Source organism: Hyla sarda, chromosome 3 (assembly GCF_029499605.1).
Source record: "Hyla sarda isolate aHylSar1 chromosome 3, aHylSar1.hap1, whole genome shotgun sequence".
Taxonomy (NCBI): domain Eukaryota; kingdom Metazoa; phylum Chordata; class Amphibia; order Anura; family Hylidae; genus Hyla; species Hyla sarda.
The window spans coordinates 344,133,293-344,149,711 of record NC_079191.1 but is presented as its reverse complement, the minus strand read 5'-3'; the positions used below and the strand labels follow the sequence as shown (position 1 = coordinate 344,149,711).

General features: G+C 39.5%; 1 protein-coding gene across 2 annotated transcripts in view; it reads left to right on the top strand.

Annotated features, from left to right (window-relative positions):
- GPATCH11 (G-patch domain containing 11) overlaps window positions 1–13,564 on the top strand; it is a 68,831-nt gene extending 55,267 nt beyond the window's left edge. For both annotated transcript variants that reach the window (XM_056567419.1, XM_056567418.1), the window contains exons 6-8: window positions 2,046–2,153; window positions 8,796–8,877; window positions 12,693–13,564. In XM_056567419.1, the coding sequence (XP_056423394.1) occupies window positions 2,046–2,153; window positions 8,796–8,877; window positions 12,693–12,748 (246 nt within the window). In that variant the 3' untranslated portion in view covers window positions 12,749–13,564. The remainder of the gene's footprint in view (window positions 1–2,045; window positions 2,154–8,795; window positions 8,878–12,692) is intronic.
- Window positions 13,565–16,419: the final 2,855 nt, after the last annotated feature.

The following is a 16,419-nucleotide window of genomic DNA, read 5'->3' as shown; positions in this document are numbered from 1 at the left end:
GCTACAAGAACATGTTAGTGTAAAAAATGCAGATTTTGATTTTTCTCCTCCACTTTGCTGCTATTCTTGTGAAACAAACTTTCTGAATTTTATTTTGAATAATTTTAGGGGTGTAGTTTCTATAATGGGGGCCATTTATAGGGTATTTCTCACAGAAAGGCTCCTCAAATACACTCCAAACTTAACTGGTCCCTGAAAAATTCAGATTTTAAAATTTTCGTGAAAATTTTGAAAATTGCGGTTATACTTTGAAGCCCTCTAATGTCTTCAAAAAGTAAAAACATGTCAACTTTCTGATGCCAACATAAAGTAGACATATATTTGTGAATCAATAGATCATTTATTTGGAATAACCATTTTCCTTACAAGCAGAGAGTTTCGAAGTTAGAAAAATGCTAAATTTTCAAAATGTTCATGAAATTTGGAGATTTTTCACCAAGAAAGGATGCAAGAAAGGATGCAAGACAAAAATTTACCACTATGTTAAAGTAGAATATGTAACGAAAATACAGTCTCGAAATCAGAATAAAAGGTAAAAGCATCCCTGAGTTATTAATACATAAAGTGACAGTGGTCACTTAAGGTGAAAAAGGGTCCTTAAGGGGTTAAAGGGGTAGACATATACAATTTAATCTCAACAAACTGTGTAGAGCAACAAGCGAACATGCCATATAGAGCAGTAAATAGTATACATGGTGAAGATTTATCAAAACCTGTGTAGAGGAAGAGGGGTGCAATTGCCCATAGCAACCAATCAGATCGCTTCTTTCATGTTTCAGAGGCCCTTTTAAAAATGAAAGACACAATCTGATTGGTTGCTATGGGCAACTGCACCACTCTTCCTCTACACAGGTTTTGATAAATATCCCCCATGACTTTACAAAGAGTACATAATGACCATGTGATATTCATTGGAATATATAAAAGCACTGCAGTGCTACACTGCTTATGCTACGCTTATTAAAGTCAATTGGAGTTAGACTAAATGTATAGAACAGCCCACTTAGCTGTTTTTGGCTTCCTGACCACCTCCGGCTGTCCAAAGGATAGGTGATAAGATATCTGTTCACGAGGGTTCCACTGCTGGGGACCACCGCGATCTCGGCTACGGCACCCCAAACATCCTGTGCATAGAGCGAACTTCACTCCATGAAGGATAACTGGCGTTGTGGGGCGGAGGATCGTGACGCCAGGGCCACACCCCCTCCCATGGACTTTGAGGGGGCATGGCTGTGACATCACAAGCGGGGTGTACACTGCACACGACACACTGAACGAATGCAGGGGTCCCCAGTGGAGGGACCCCCCCCGATCAGACTTCTTATTCCCTATCCTTTGGATAGGGGATAAGATGTCTAGAGGCGGAGTACCCCTCTAAGATAGATGCAGTTCGTAACTCTGAAACCAGCACCTATCAGGCACTAAAGGGGTACTCCTGTGGAAAACTTTTTTTTTTAATTAACTGGTACCAGAAAGTTAAACAGATTTGTAAATTACTTCTATTAGCATATCTGAATCCTACCAGTACTTTTTAGGGGCTTTATACTACAGAGGAAATGCTTTTCTTTTTGTATTTCTCTTCTGTCATGACCACTGTGCTCTCTGCTGACCTCTGCTGTCCATTTTAGGAACTGTCCAGAGCAGGAGAAAATCCCCATAGCAAACACATGCTGCTCTGGACAGTTCCTAAAATGAACAGCAGAGGTGGTCGTGACAGAAGAGAAATCCAAAAAGAAAAGAATTTCCTCTGTAGTATACAGCCCCTAAAAAGTACTGGAAGGATTAAGATTTTTTTAATAGAAGTAATTTACAAATCTGTTTAACTTTCTGGCACCAGTTAATAAAAAAAAAAAAGTGTTTTCCATGGGAGTACCCCTTTAATGTTTAGATGGGAATGCCCCTTTAAGTAGGAGACACACTTGAAACCATTTGTGTTTGCTACAATTTGTATATAACAAATAGTTTTTAGAAATACCATTAGGAGCAAACCTCTACTCTGAATTGTATGTGTCTTCATAAACTTGAAAGCTCTTCTCCTTTTTAAGGGAATAGCCTGTCCACGAGAGGCCTGGTACTGGCCTCCAACTGATGTGCAAGATGATTCTGAAACCTCCGAAGAGGATGAGGATGAAGTGAAGGAACAGGAGTTAAGTGTACGTGTTTGCAGAGTATAGTAGTATATGGCTATGGTAAAGCAGGCTAATGTTATGTAGAATTTAGTATTTTATTTAAAATTTGCTGAAAGACTCAGCTTATACACGAGTATACAGTGATCCCTCAACTTACAATGGCCTCAACATACAATAGTTTCAACATACAATGGTCTTTTCTGGACCATTGTAACTTGAAACCAGACTCAACATACAATGTACAGACAGTCCAGATCTGTGAAACGTGTCACAACTGGAGGAACTGACCAATCAGAATTGTCATTTTACTGGTAAATCACCTGTATTACTGAAGTACAAGCACTGACTGGCTGGCTGGTAGCGCCCCCTACAGTACAGGGAGGAACTACAAGTTCTGTACTATAAGTAAATCCTATATACACACTAGAACACCAATTTCATACATAAATAGTAAACTTTATTGAGAACATCATTTAATAAAAACAGTTAAAAGGGACGGTATAGCCAGACAAAAAAGGAGTTGGTAAGGCAGGTAGTATATTATTGGTTAGTATAAATGCAAAAATGCAAAACATGACATAGTTATTCTTAACTATAGAGTAGGGCCACCAGTATAACAATAATTATAAGTTACACATAACAATCATGTAAAAGATTGCACCAAAAAACAAAGCTAACCTAAATAAGGAGGTCACTGCATACGTAGCCTCCAGCGAGTGGTCAGGAGAAAGGGGAAAGGCAAGTAATGGTGTGCAATTAGAGCACAGAAAATCAGCATTACCATGAGGCTTCCCCACTCACAAAGCACAGGCTGAGAGACATAGACAGTGTACCTACCTACACAACACCAGTACCCCAACGTCGTTTCGCCGTTTGGCTTCCTCAGGGAGTATGACCAAGTCTAGTTTGTGGGGGTATATATACAACATACCAGCCAATAGGGATTTATGAGTAAATAATTCATATACAGTTCACCTGGATCGGTGACATGGTCCCGGTGTCTGGCGCCATCTTGGTGCGCATCGCGCATGCGCGATGACATGGTGCGTCCACCATCGTCATCCCGCGAGACAGAGGGAATAATCCGCGCGTGCGCGGTGCGCACCAAGGATCAAGATGTTAACATCAAAAAATACACGAGCGGATATCATAGCATATCCTACCCAGGATAATCAAATAATAATAAATGCAAGAAAGGAGCGCCATTGAGAAGAGAAAAAACAGGAAATAAAAGAAAAGAAAATGAAGAGAACAAAATACAGAAGAGAGCGCACCGCATATATATGCATGTGTCAGGCTACAAGATATATCCAGGCCATTCATAGAGTAGAGGCAGTGTAACGGCCAGACATATATACACACACCCCGTTGGGGGTTCAAACCCCACCTCAGGAGCAAAAAAAATTTTTATATATATTTTCTCTTTGTTACAATTAAATAGTGAAAAGTGCCACTAAAGGTGCAAGTGAGTATAGGTGAAACATGCATGAAAAAATGTGAAAAAACAGTGCAAAAAAGTGACACAATCAAGATAGTAAGCATATTATTGCTATGTTGCTGGCTGAAACCCTCGCTAATAAAAAACGAAAAAGGAAAAGGGGTATGTGGTATGTGTAATATCAATTCATAAGTGAAAATTAATCATGGGTAGTTGGTTCTGGTGTATGGTGGATGATTAGCATGTATAAAAAATAATGGTATAGTGGATACAAAAAATTATGTGCAAAGATAAATATTAGTGATACTGAATGGAAAATTGTGATGTAACCCATATGGTGTATAATCGAGTGTACCTACTCCTAATTAGTGTGTATATGAGCATACAGTGTACTAAAAGTGTATAACAATATGAACATTTTTTATATATAAATTAGATAATTAATAACTGTATGTATAGATGGCAAAGTGTATCAGACAAAACGACTGTTAATCAACACCTCAGAAGACAGAAAAATATATCAATAATTTTATTCAACAATACTATGTATAACAGTAATTCATATAGTACCCAGTTGCTGGTGGCCCTACTCAATAAAGTGACAAGTGCTTTGCTGCTGATGGTCATCAGTGCTCTCTTCAAATTTCCAAACTCTTTTGGACACAGGACCAATTTTCAAAACCCTATAAAGTGTGAAAAAATATGTATATGTGTATATATATATATATATATATATATATATATAATAAAGAAACAAGGAAAAGAATAAAAAAATGTAAAAAGTTTTTAAAATCATTGAAACCACAAAACTAAAAGCGGGATCAGATAGCAATAACTGGTATTAATAGAAGAGATAGTAGAAAGTCATACTATCACGAAAAATCACAGGTACGAGGCAAAACTATTGTATTCATTAAGGCCATAGGGAGTAGTGGTTCTCAACTTGTAGATCCACATAGTTTCCTTCTGTGCCAAAATCTTTCTCCAGTTCCCCCCCCTTGGTCCAGGTACCACTCTATCAATGCCTCTCACCTTGAAGAGGGTGCTGTTACAGTCATGATACTGACGAAAGTGGCGGGGTATGGTCTTTAGCTTCTGTAGATCTATTTCCTCCTTGGCTGCTTCAATTCCTAAAACATGTTCCCGTATTCTCCGACGGAATTCCCTGCAGGTAAGTCCAACATAAATCATGTTACAAGGACAGGTGGCGTAGTAGATTACTCCTGTGGTAATACAAGTAATAGGGTGTGTAATCACATATCTCTTGTCTGTACTTGAATTCCAAAATTCATTTGTGGTTTCTACATTTGGACAGGCTACACACCCCCCACAGGGTTTACAACCCCATTTTGGTCCCTTTGACCCAAATAGTCGCCGCACTGGTTGTCCTCTATGATGACTGTGGACAAGCATGTCTCTAAGGTTCTTTGACCTCCGATAAGTAATTGAAGGTTTGTGTGATATATATTGAGACAATATCGGGTCCATTTGTAAAATTGGCCAGTGTTTACACAGGGCTCTTTGTAGTTGACGCCACCTGGTGTTGTAAGCAGATATGAATCTCACCTGATCATTTCCCTTTTTCCTCTTGGACTGGGTAAGCAAATTGCCTCTTGATGTGTCCTTGGCTCGTGCATAGCCTCTGGTGATATCCCTTTCTTGATATCCCCGTTCCCGTATTTGATGTACGGGAACGGGGATATCAAGAAAGGGATATCACCAGAGGCTATGCACGAGCCAAGGACACATCAAGAGGCAATTTGCTTACCCAGTCCAAGAGGAAAAAGGGAAATGATCAGGTGAGATTCATATCTGCTTACAACACCAGGTGGCGTCAACTACAAAGAGCCCTGTGTAAACACTGGCCAATTTTACAAATGGACCCGATATTGTCTCAATATATATCACACAAACCTTCAATTACTTATCGGAGGTCAAAGAACCTTAGAGACATGCTTGTCCACAGTCATCATAGAGGACAACCAGTGCGGCGACTATTTGGGTCAAAGGGACCAAAATGGGGTTGTAAACCCTGTGGGGGGTGTGTAGCCTGTCCAAATGTAGAAACCACAAATGAATTTTGGAATTCAAGTACAGACAAGAGATATGTGATTACACACCCTATTACTTGTATTACCACAGGAGTAATCTACTACGCCACCTGTCCTTGTAACATGATTTATGTTGGACTTACCTGCAGGGAATTCCGTCGGAGAATACGGGAACATGTTTTAGGAATTGAAGCAGCCAAGGAGGAAATAGATCTACAGAAGCTAAAGACCATACCCCGCCACTTTCGTCAGTATCATGACTGTAACAGCACCCTCTTCAAGGTGAGAGGCATTGATAGAGTGGTACCTGGACCAAGGGGGGGGAACTGGAGAAATATTTTGGCACAGAAGGAAACTATGTGGATCTACAAGTTGAGAACCACTACTCCCTATGGCCTTAATGAATACAATAGTTTTGCCTCGTACCTGTGATTTTTCGTGATAGTATGACTTTCTACTATCTCTTCTATTAATACCAGTTATTGCTATCTGATCCCGCTTTTAGTTTTGTGGTTTCAATGATTTTAAAAACTTTTTACATTTTTTTATTCTTTTCCTTGTTTCTTTATTATATATATATATATATATATATATATATATATATATATACATATACATATTTTTTCACACTTTATAGGGTTTTGAAAATTGGTCCTGTGTCCAAAAGAGTTTGGAAATTTGAAGAGAGCACTGATGACCATCAGCAGCAAAGCACTTGTCACTTTATTGAGTAGGGCCACCAGCAACTGGGTACTATATGAATTACTGTTATACATAGTATTGTTGAATAAAATTATTGATATATTTTTCTGTCTTCTGAGGTGTTGATTAACAGTCGTTTTGTCTGATACACTTTGCCATCTATACATACAGTTATTAATTATCTAATTTATATATAAAAAATGTTCATATTGTTATACACTTTTAGTACACTGTATGCTCATATACACACTAATTAGGAGTAGGTACACTCGATTATACACCATATGGGTTACATCACAATTTTCCATTCAGTATCACTAATATTTATCTTTGCACATAATTTTTTGTATCCACTATACCATTATTTTTTATACATGCTAATCATCCACCATACACCAGAACCAACTACCCATGATTAATTTTCACTTATGAATTGATATTACACATACCACATACCCCTTTTCCTTTTTCGTTTTTTATTAGCGAGGGTTTCAGCCAGCAACATAGCAATAATATGCTTACTATCTTGATTGTGTCACTTTTTTGCACTGTTTTTTCACATTTTTTCATGCATGTTTCACCTATACTCACTTGCACCTTTAGTGGCACTTTTCACTATTTAATTGTAACAAAGAGAAAATATATATAAAAATTTTTTTTGCTCCTGAGGTGGGGTTTGAACCCCCAACGGGGTGTGTGTATATATGTCTGGCCGTTACACTGCCTCTACTCTATGAATGGCCTGGATATATCTTGTAGCCTGACACATGCATATATATGCGGTGCGCTCTCTTCTGTATTTTGTTCTCTTCATTTTCTTTTCTTTTATTTCCTGTTTTTTCTCTTCTCAATGGCGCTCCTTTCTTGCATTTATTATTATTTGATTATCCTGGGTAGGATATGCTATGATATCCGCTCGTGTATTTTTTGATGTTAACATCTTGATCCTTGGTGCGCACTGCGCACGCGCGGATTATTCCCTCTGTCTCGCGGGATGACGATGGTGGACGCACCATGTCATCGCGCATGCGCGATGCGCACCAAGATGGCGCCAGACACCGGGACCATGTCACCGATCCAGGTGAACTGTATATGAATTATTTACTCATAAATCCCTATTGGCTGGTATGTTGTATATATACCCCCACAAACTAGACTTGGTCATACTCCCTGAGGAAGCCAAACGGCGAAACGACGTTGGGGTACTGGTGTTGTGTAGGTAGGTACACTGTCTATGTCTCTCAGCCTGTGCTTTGTGAGTGAGGAAGCCTCATGGTAATGCTGATTTTCTGTGCTCTAATTGCACACCATTACTTGCCTTTCCCCTTTCTCCTGACCACTCGCTGGAGGCTACGTATGCAGTGACCTCCTTATTTAGGTTAGCTTTGTTTTTTGGTGCAATCTTTTACATGATTGTTATGTGTAACTTATAATTATTGTTATACTGGTGGCCCTACTCTATAGTTAAGAATAACTATGTCATGTTTTGCATTTTTGCATTTATACTAACCAATAATATACTACCTGCCTTACCAACTCCTTTTTTGTCTGGCTATACTGTCCCTTTTAACTGTTTTTATTAAATGATGTTCTCAATAAAGTTTACTATTTATGTATGAAATTGGTGTTCTAGTGTGTATATAGGATTTACTGTTAGTCATCAACACACTCGACTTTAAATATATTGGTATTATTTTGCCCTTTCTTTGGATTTATTATATAAGTTCTGTACTATTCCTTACCTGTGCCAGGGTTAGCTGCTCCTTTGGACACCAAGTAAGGGCGGCTCCATTTGGGACACTGGGTTTACTGTACAGGACCCTGAAGAAGCTCCTGTCCTCTACATAAACCATTGTTTCCCAACCAGGGTGCCTCCAGCTGTTGCAAAACTACAACTCCCAGCATGCCCGACAGCCAACGGCTGGGAGTTGTAGTTTTGCAACAGCTGGAGGCACCCTGGTTGGGAAACACTGACATAGACAGTGATTTACAGCTCCCATCAGATCTTTTTTACATTTATATATAAGGATTTGCTTTATCTATATTAGTTATCTACTTATTTTTCTTTAATCCTCACTTTTTCCTATTTTCGGATGACATTTTGGTGGCTTCAGAACCAATTACCAGGTTTCCATAGAGTTATGGTCTCAACATACAATGGTTTCAACATACAATGGTCGTCCCGGGACCAATTAATATTGTAACTTGAGGGACCACTGTAAACAGTAATGTTATTATCTACATTACATAAAAAGTTTTTGCAAATGACAGGTACAAAAAAGTATTTTTTTTTTTTATTTTTTTTTTTTTTTTTTTTTAAACTAGCCCTTTCGTACCCAACTGCATAGTGAATATAGGGACAGGTCAGGTGTTCATTGGTTTTGATCTATTCATGCTAAATTGCTTTACATATGTAGAATGCAGTCAGTTCTGTTATCTCTATAGCTTCTTCTAACCACTTCTTGTTCTTCTTAGACACTGGAGAAGTTACAGATTCTGACCAGTTATTTAAGAGGACAGCATTTATATTGCATCTGGTGTGGCACTACATATGAAGGTACTGTTAGTTACATTTCATCAATTTTATCTAACTAAAAACTTTAGAAATACTAGCGACCTGTGCAGAAGAAACGTTGACCAGTTGCCCATAGCATAGGTTGCTATGGGCAACTGCTCAACTTGTCCTCTGCACAGGTTCTTACTGATGTCTTTGTAGTATATGCCATACAGGCATACGTCATTGTTTTTGTGTGATGTATTTTTTTCTGTTTGGTAATTTTTTATATATATATACATTGATCCCTCAACTTACAATGGCCTCAACATACAATAGTTTCAACATACAATGGTCTTTTCTGGACCATTGTAAGTTGAAACCAGACAATGTACAATGTACGTACAGTCCTGATCTGTGAAACGTGTCAATGGCCAGAAGATCTGACCAATCAGAATGGGCATTCACTGGTAAAACCCCTGTATTACTGAAGTGTACGCACTGACTGGTGTCTGGTAGTGCCCCCTACAGTACGGGGAGGTATTACATGTTCTGTAAACTTTACCTGTACCAGGGTTACCTGCTCCTTTGGACACCAGGTGAGGGCGGCTCCATGTAACTTTTTTAGGACATTGCATGTACTGTACAGGACCCTGAAGAAGATCCTGTCCTCTACATAGACCAGGGTTTCCCAAGTAGGGTGGCCCCAGCTGTTGCAAAACTATAACTCCCAGCATGCCCGGACAGCCTTTGGCTGTCCGGGCATGCTGGGAGTTGTAGTTTTGCAACAGCTGGAGGCTCCATGCTTGGGAAACACTGACATAGACAGTGATTACAGCTCCCAGCAGATCTTTCTTATTTTTATATGTAAGGATTTTCTTTATCTGTATTAGTTATCTACTTATTTTTCTTTAATCCTCACTTTTTCCTATTTTTTGGATGACATTTTGGTGCCTTTAGAACCAATTACCAGGTTTCCATTAGGGGTGTGAATCGGCAAGAATTTGGCGATACAATTCGAATCGCGATACCAGTGTGGTGATTCGATATATCCCGATATATCGCGATACCGTCTAGGTGACGATACATCGTACTATATCCCGATACATCGCCCACCAGGGAGCATTCACAGATCCCTATAGACGCCGCTGTCAGCTTTGACAGCGGCGATCTAGTGGCCCAACGCGCACTTTTCTCATTTTATCCCGTCCGGGCTGCAAAATAAAAGAAAACACACTTTCTCTTACATGCCAACGAGCCCCCGTAGCTCCGATACACTCCGGTACAGGTGTTCGGTCCCCGGGCTGTATTCTTCTTACTTCCTGTTAGCCCGGCACGTCACACGGAGCTTCAGCCTATCACCGGCCGCAGCGATGTCCCGCCTCGGCCGGTGATAGGCTGAAGCTCCGTGTGACGTGGCGGGCTAACAGGAAGTAAGAAGAATACAGCCCGGGGACCGAACACCTGTACCGGAGCTCCGGGGGCTCGTTGGCAGGTAAGAGAAAGTTTGTTTTCTTTTATTTTGCAGCCCGGACGGGATAAAATGAAAAAAGTGCGCGCCGGAGTACTCCTTTAATAGCCAGCCGCGGCGATCGCCGCATGCTGGCTATTAGCGGCGGCCCCCGGCTACTGAGAACAGCCGGGGGCTGCAGAGTATGGAGCGGGCACGAGTCCGGAGCCCGCTCCATACACAATGCAGAGCACCGCATGCTGGATATTAGCAGTGGTGATGCATCAGCGGCCCCCGGCTACTGAAATCAGCCAGGGGTCGCAGAGTACGGAGCGGGCACGAGTCGGAGCCTGCACCGTACACCCAGAGCGCCGCCGCGTCAGATCCGGCCTGCCCGGCTCCACAAATGTGGAACTTGTATCTCCTGATGCCCGGGACATGCTGTTCCGGGCATCAGGAGATACAAATTCCACATCCCTAAAAGAATCGACTCAAAAATATTTTTAATCGATTCAGTATTGCCAGGTGAAAAAATCGCGATGATCGCGCAAATCGATTTTTTTCTTACATCCCTAGTTTCCATAGAGTTCTGGTCTCAACATACAATGGTTTCAACATACAATGATCGTCCCGGAACCAATGAATATTGTAACTTGAGGGACCATTGTATGTGTGTGTGTGTGTGTGTGTGTATGTGTATGTGTGTGTGTATATATATATATATACTGCATGCTCTCCTGTTCAGTCCAAGCAGTTTCTGCTTATGTATAAAATTTAAGTGAGTTAAAGTGTACCTCCCTAGGGACATGTCAAAAGTTTTTATCTGTGGAACGATAACATGAATTAGCCAGGAGAGAGGCGTGCAGTAGTGGGCTCCTCTTCCTACTTTGTGTCTGAGATTTGAACGGCCCCGTAGACTTGCATTTCACGTTTGTCCAGGTCAAGTGACACAGAACCAGTAGAAAACCCTCTAAACACTCTTTTCTCCTGGCTCATTCTTGTGAATGGTCAGGGACTCAACACTCAGACACCAACCAACCATCTAACCTTTTTTTGCATGACCATTTGTACTTTGTAATGTCACCTTTCATTTTATCATAAAGTAAACAACAATTTTGAAACTTTTTTGAAAGGTTTTGTTTTTACGCAGTACGCTTTATGGTAAAATTGTCATGTTCTCTTTATTCGTTTGGTCAATGTGATTGAAATGCTACCCAATTTATATAGTTTTATATATTACTGTACTACTTAAAAAAAAAAAAAAAAAAAAAAAAAAAAGTATGCTCTCTTTTGGACCCCTATAACTTTTTATTTTTATTTTATTTTTCTGCATATGAGAGCTCATTTTTTTGTGCCATGATATTTTGTTTTTATTGGTACCTTTTTTGTTTAGATGGGACTTTTTAAACAGCAATTCTGGCTTTGGTATTTATTTATTTATTTTTTACGTTTACGCCACCATTACAAATATTTTAATTTTTTTATTGATTTTTTTTATTTGGAAAAAGAAGGGTGATTCTATTTTTTTTTATTAGGTAATAGGTTTTATATATAATAATAAAAAAAAAAATTTTAAACACTTTTTTTTAATTTTTTATGCATGATTAGATTGCGATGCGTATTGCATAGCATTGTACTGTGTGATCGGTGCTCTTGTAGAAATACCCAGCGGCAGGAGGCTAGTAAGGGGTCCCTCTGCCACCATTTTAGCTCATCGGACCCAGCACTAATTATGTAGGGACTGAAAGTAACAGATGCTTTAGTAATAAATATAAAAGTTACAATAAATTTAACCCATTGTGCTCACTAAGCGCCAGACAGGGTTGGATTCCGGATTGTATTCACCCTTTCATGGGCTCCTGGATCGTTTAATTCCAGGTAACTTTCACCCTTGAGAAAGGAGGCGTCGCCTCCGAAACGTCGAAAGTATCCGCCGCCTGTTTGACCTTATCCCTTCGTGAGAGGAAGGAGAACTTGGAACCGGGAGCCCACACAAGGGTGAAAGTTACCTGGAATTAAACGATCCAGGAGCCCATGAAAGGGTGAATACAATCCGGAATCAGAGGCTGTCTGGCGCTTAGTGAGCACAGTGGGTGAAATTTATTGTAACTTTTATATTTACTAAATGCTACTAAAGTTTTTGAAATTCTGAATATAAGAAGTGTGCATTTTTTTTACTGAAGTACGTCTCGAATGGATTGAGCATCCACATAACTCTTACCCTTGTGCCATATTCCTGGTGTTAAATATATTGTATTTACTGAAAGTAACAGATGTTGCACATCACAAGATCAGCAGACTGGAAAATTTGGGAATTTAGAACCTTGCCATATTATAATACTAATACTAATAATAGTGAAAGGTTTGCTTTTTAATGTAGATAAGGTGATATGCTTTTTTAAGTGTAATTTCTATATATTTTACACAGATGAAGAAGACCTTCAGTCCAATTGTCCTGGAGACACTTCAGAAGACCATGACTGAGACACCTTGATGAGAATTGACTGAACATTCAGTGGATTATAGAATATACTAATGAAGGACACAGAGGGCACTGAAACTCTGTATTACATCGACCTTCATTAACATAAATGGACTTGAGCTTATGTTGTCGTGGTAAAGAAATGATACAAGATCTCTTGAGTTTTCTTTGCTTTTATTTATACATCCTTATGAGACCACTGAAGAGAACGTCACACAAGGCAGTCAGATCTTCATACACTATTTATATGTGTCATGTTTTTTTTTTTTAAATGGTACCCTGTCATATTTAGATTTTAATATTCTATAGATATTGATCTGCAATCATATATCTCTATGGTATTGAACGAAAATGTAAAATATAAATTGGGTCTCTTTACAACTAACTGTATTTGAAATGGCTAAACATGTATTTAGTATGTTGACACTGAGGAAATTCTGCAAGGAAATCCCTTGCTGATTTTCATCATTGGATCCACGCCGCCAGATTCGGCATTCATTTTGTGCAGAATATGTCACCAAAATTAACCACTGAAATTCAAAGTATTATTGACTTATTTTATCTTTTTGGGCCCATTTTTGATTTTGGCAAATTTAAATTCCTCATTGGTGGTTCTTCTACGGAACTTGTGTGAACTGAGCAGCAGCCTCCCATTGAGATCAATGGAAGGGTGCTGCAAGCGGAATCCGCTCGGAATTTCCTCTTGGAAATTTTGTACGGAATGTCTGGAGTGTGGACAAACCCTTGTGATCTGTACAAACGTGTGTAATTTTGGTTTGTTTTTGTGTTTTTTTTTTTTTTTTATTAAAAAAACCCCACAATAGTAAGGACATTTGTATGTTTTTTATTCATTTAATTTGGAACCATTTACTTTGTGTTTATTTCAATATGTTTGTATTTATTCTGTCTGCAAGTCCCCCCTTTTTTCCCCTCAACATTACAGTCAATGGAATTATAAATAGCAAGAATTTAGTGACCAGATATAGAAATGTGAAGCATTGTAAACCTATCTAGCTCTACTGTTTGAGCGTGGGACTGTGATAGTACAGTATTTTGTTTACCGAAGTCTACAAAACTAGGTTAAATAAAATAAACATTTAAAAGTATTTTCCCTTTTTTTCAGCTTTCAGCTCTCTCCCCCACAATAAATAACAAGTTGTAAGTTGCCTTGAAAGTCCATGACAGAGGACTTCTTAATTTTTGCACTTTGGTTGTTCCCTCCTTGCCTTCTAATAGCCTTACATTTTCACTTACAGACACATATGAGGGCTTGTTTTTTGCACCACCATTTGTACTTTGTAATGACATCACTCATTTTATCACAAAATATACAGTGAACCCAATAAATAAATCAATGAGAAATCGCAAAATTCTTTTTCCACTTTGCATTTTTCAGTTTGGCGTTTTTTAATCCTTTTGGCGTTTTTATACTTTTTTTTGGGGGGGGGGGGGGGGGGGGGGGTTTCAGCTCCTTGGCGGTGTTGAGCCTATGGCGTTTTTTTTCCACCCAGATTGTAGCATTTTTCTACCATAGAAGTCTATGGAAGTAACAAAAGCACCAAAAAAACGACATGTGGGTTTTAACTTTGGTGTTTTTACAGGTGGTTTTTATTCTTTTTTGGACTTTAACAAGCCACAAAAGTGATAAAGATACCTTTTTTTTTTTTTTTATAAAAATGTAGCCGACAATAATAAAAATGTATTGTGTATTTGTGTGTGTATTTTTCACTCTTTTTTTTATTTTTTAGGTAGTACTACTACTCCCAGCATGGATGATTGGAGTAGTAGTACCTGTTCTAATTGACATATCGCCCCGGGTGTCCATTCGCCCCGGGTGTCCGGCCGCTCTTCTATGGTATCCTGCATTGCCATATATATACACATATTCATATTACCCGCAGAGAGCTGTGATTGGTCAGATGGTTCCAGCTAATCACAACTCTCTGCGGGAAATATGAATAGGTGTGTATATATTTCAGTGCATGGGGACCAGAGAAGAGTGGCCGGCCGCATCTATACATTATACAGGAGGATCACAGCAGGTGTCAGAAGTAACATCGTCTGTGATCTGTCCTTAACTGCAGGTGCTACTACTCTCAACATGTAGCACCCCTGCACAATGCTGGGAGCTGTAGTACCTGCATTAATAGACAGATCGCAACAGGTCTCAGAAGTGACAATCACTGCGAACTGATGATCATCCTTCATCCCTGAGATGCGAAGTGGCTTTCTCCTGCGCTCGCATCTCTGCTCTGTACACTGACCGGCCACTCACTCATTCATATTTCCCGCTGAGAGTGGTGATTGGCTACCACCAATCCAGCAAATCACCACTCTGGGTGGAAAATATGAATAAGTGATGTGAATTTCTATTCACATCACTGGTTGGCTGGAGTATAGTGCAGAGATGTGAGCGTTATATAGGGGGCTTGTCAGCCGCCACTTCGTGCGGTGGTCAACACGCCCCCTTCCTGCGGGCTGCTGGGGCCCCGTACAGGAGATCGCGGGGGGCCCAAGGGGTCGAACCCCCCCCCCCCTCAGCGATCTGAAACTTATCCCCTTTACTTAGGATAAGGGATACGTTTTTCAGCACTGGATATCTCCTTTAATGGCTCCGTATCTGTCTGTGCCTATCCATGCACGGATACAATTTCAGGCGATTTCAGCTTCCAAAATTGTATCTGTGCATCGGAAGGTCAGATCGTGGTGTGAATGCAGCATAGCTTTTTATTTTTCCATATACAGGGCTGTATGAGTGATTTTTTTTTTTTTTTTTTTGTGCTGTGATCTGTTGTTTTTATTGCTACCATTATTGTTTCGATGGGATCTTTTTTGTTCGCTTTTTAATTAAGTTTCAACTTTGATTGTAGCATCTAAAGGGTTAATGCTGGATATCAGCCTTATCAGTGATGTCCAGCATTAGCCGTAAGTCCTGGCTGCTGATAGCAACCAGGACCCACCAGCTATAAAGCGTGCAATGAGAGAGGACTCGTACATGTACATCCTGTTTCCTGTAGGGATTACAGTAATGGGGTGAATTATTGTTCGCAACAGCTTTTTAAAGAGTGAGGACTTTGTCAATCAATACTGAAAAATATGAATCCTATTCATGTAAAAAATGTACTTTATTATGCAAAGCAATATAGCTCAATACAGTGTGCCTAAATATGCTAGCTAGATGTCCTTCAAAACAATGCAAACAACAATATGGCCCCCTTAGTGCTGCTTCTCTCTCCTAAAATGTTACTAGAATTAATCTGTAATGGATCAGCTTTGTTGAAATAGAGATTTCCAGTGCCTGTGTATTGCATCTATGTATAGTTTTAGTTATTTAAAAAATGGCATAGATTAAGGATTCTCTATATAAAATATAATGCACCAAGAAGGAGTTGTTGGAATTAAATGAATCTGTGTAAATGTAGTGATGACATATGTAGGTGATCATAATATTACAGCAACAGGACACATATGTTGGGGAAAATAGAAATAAAAATAGAAATAAGGCTTTAGTAGCCTGATCAGCCACCTGTAGCCTTGATCTATGAGATCTGATCTTGCTGGGTATAGAGGCATACAGGTTCTGTATGGCATCCTGCGGCACATTTGCCCACAGATGTTGCAGCTAAGCCTGTAAATTGTGCACACGTGTAGACTGCTAAAGATGACGCTCACC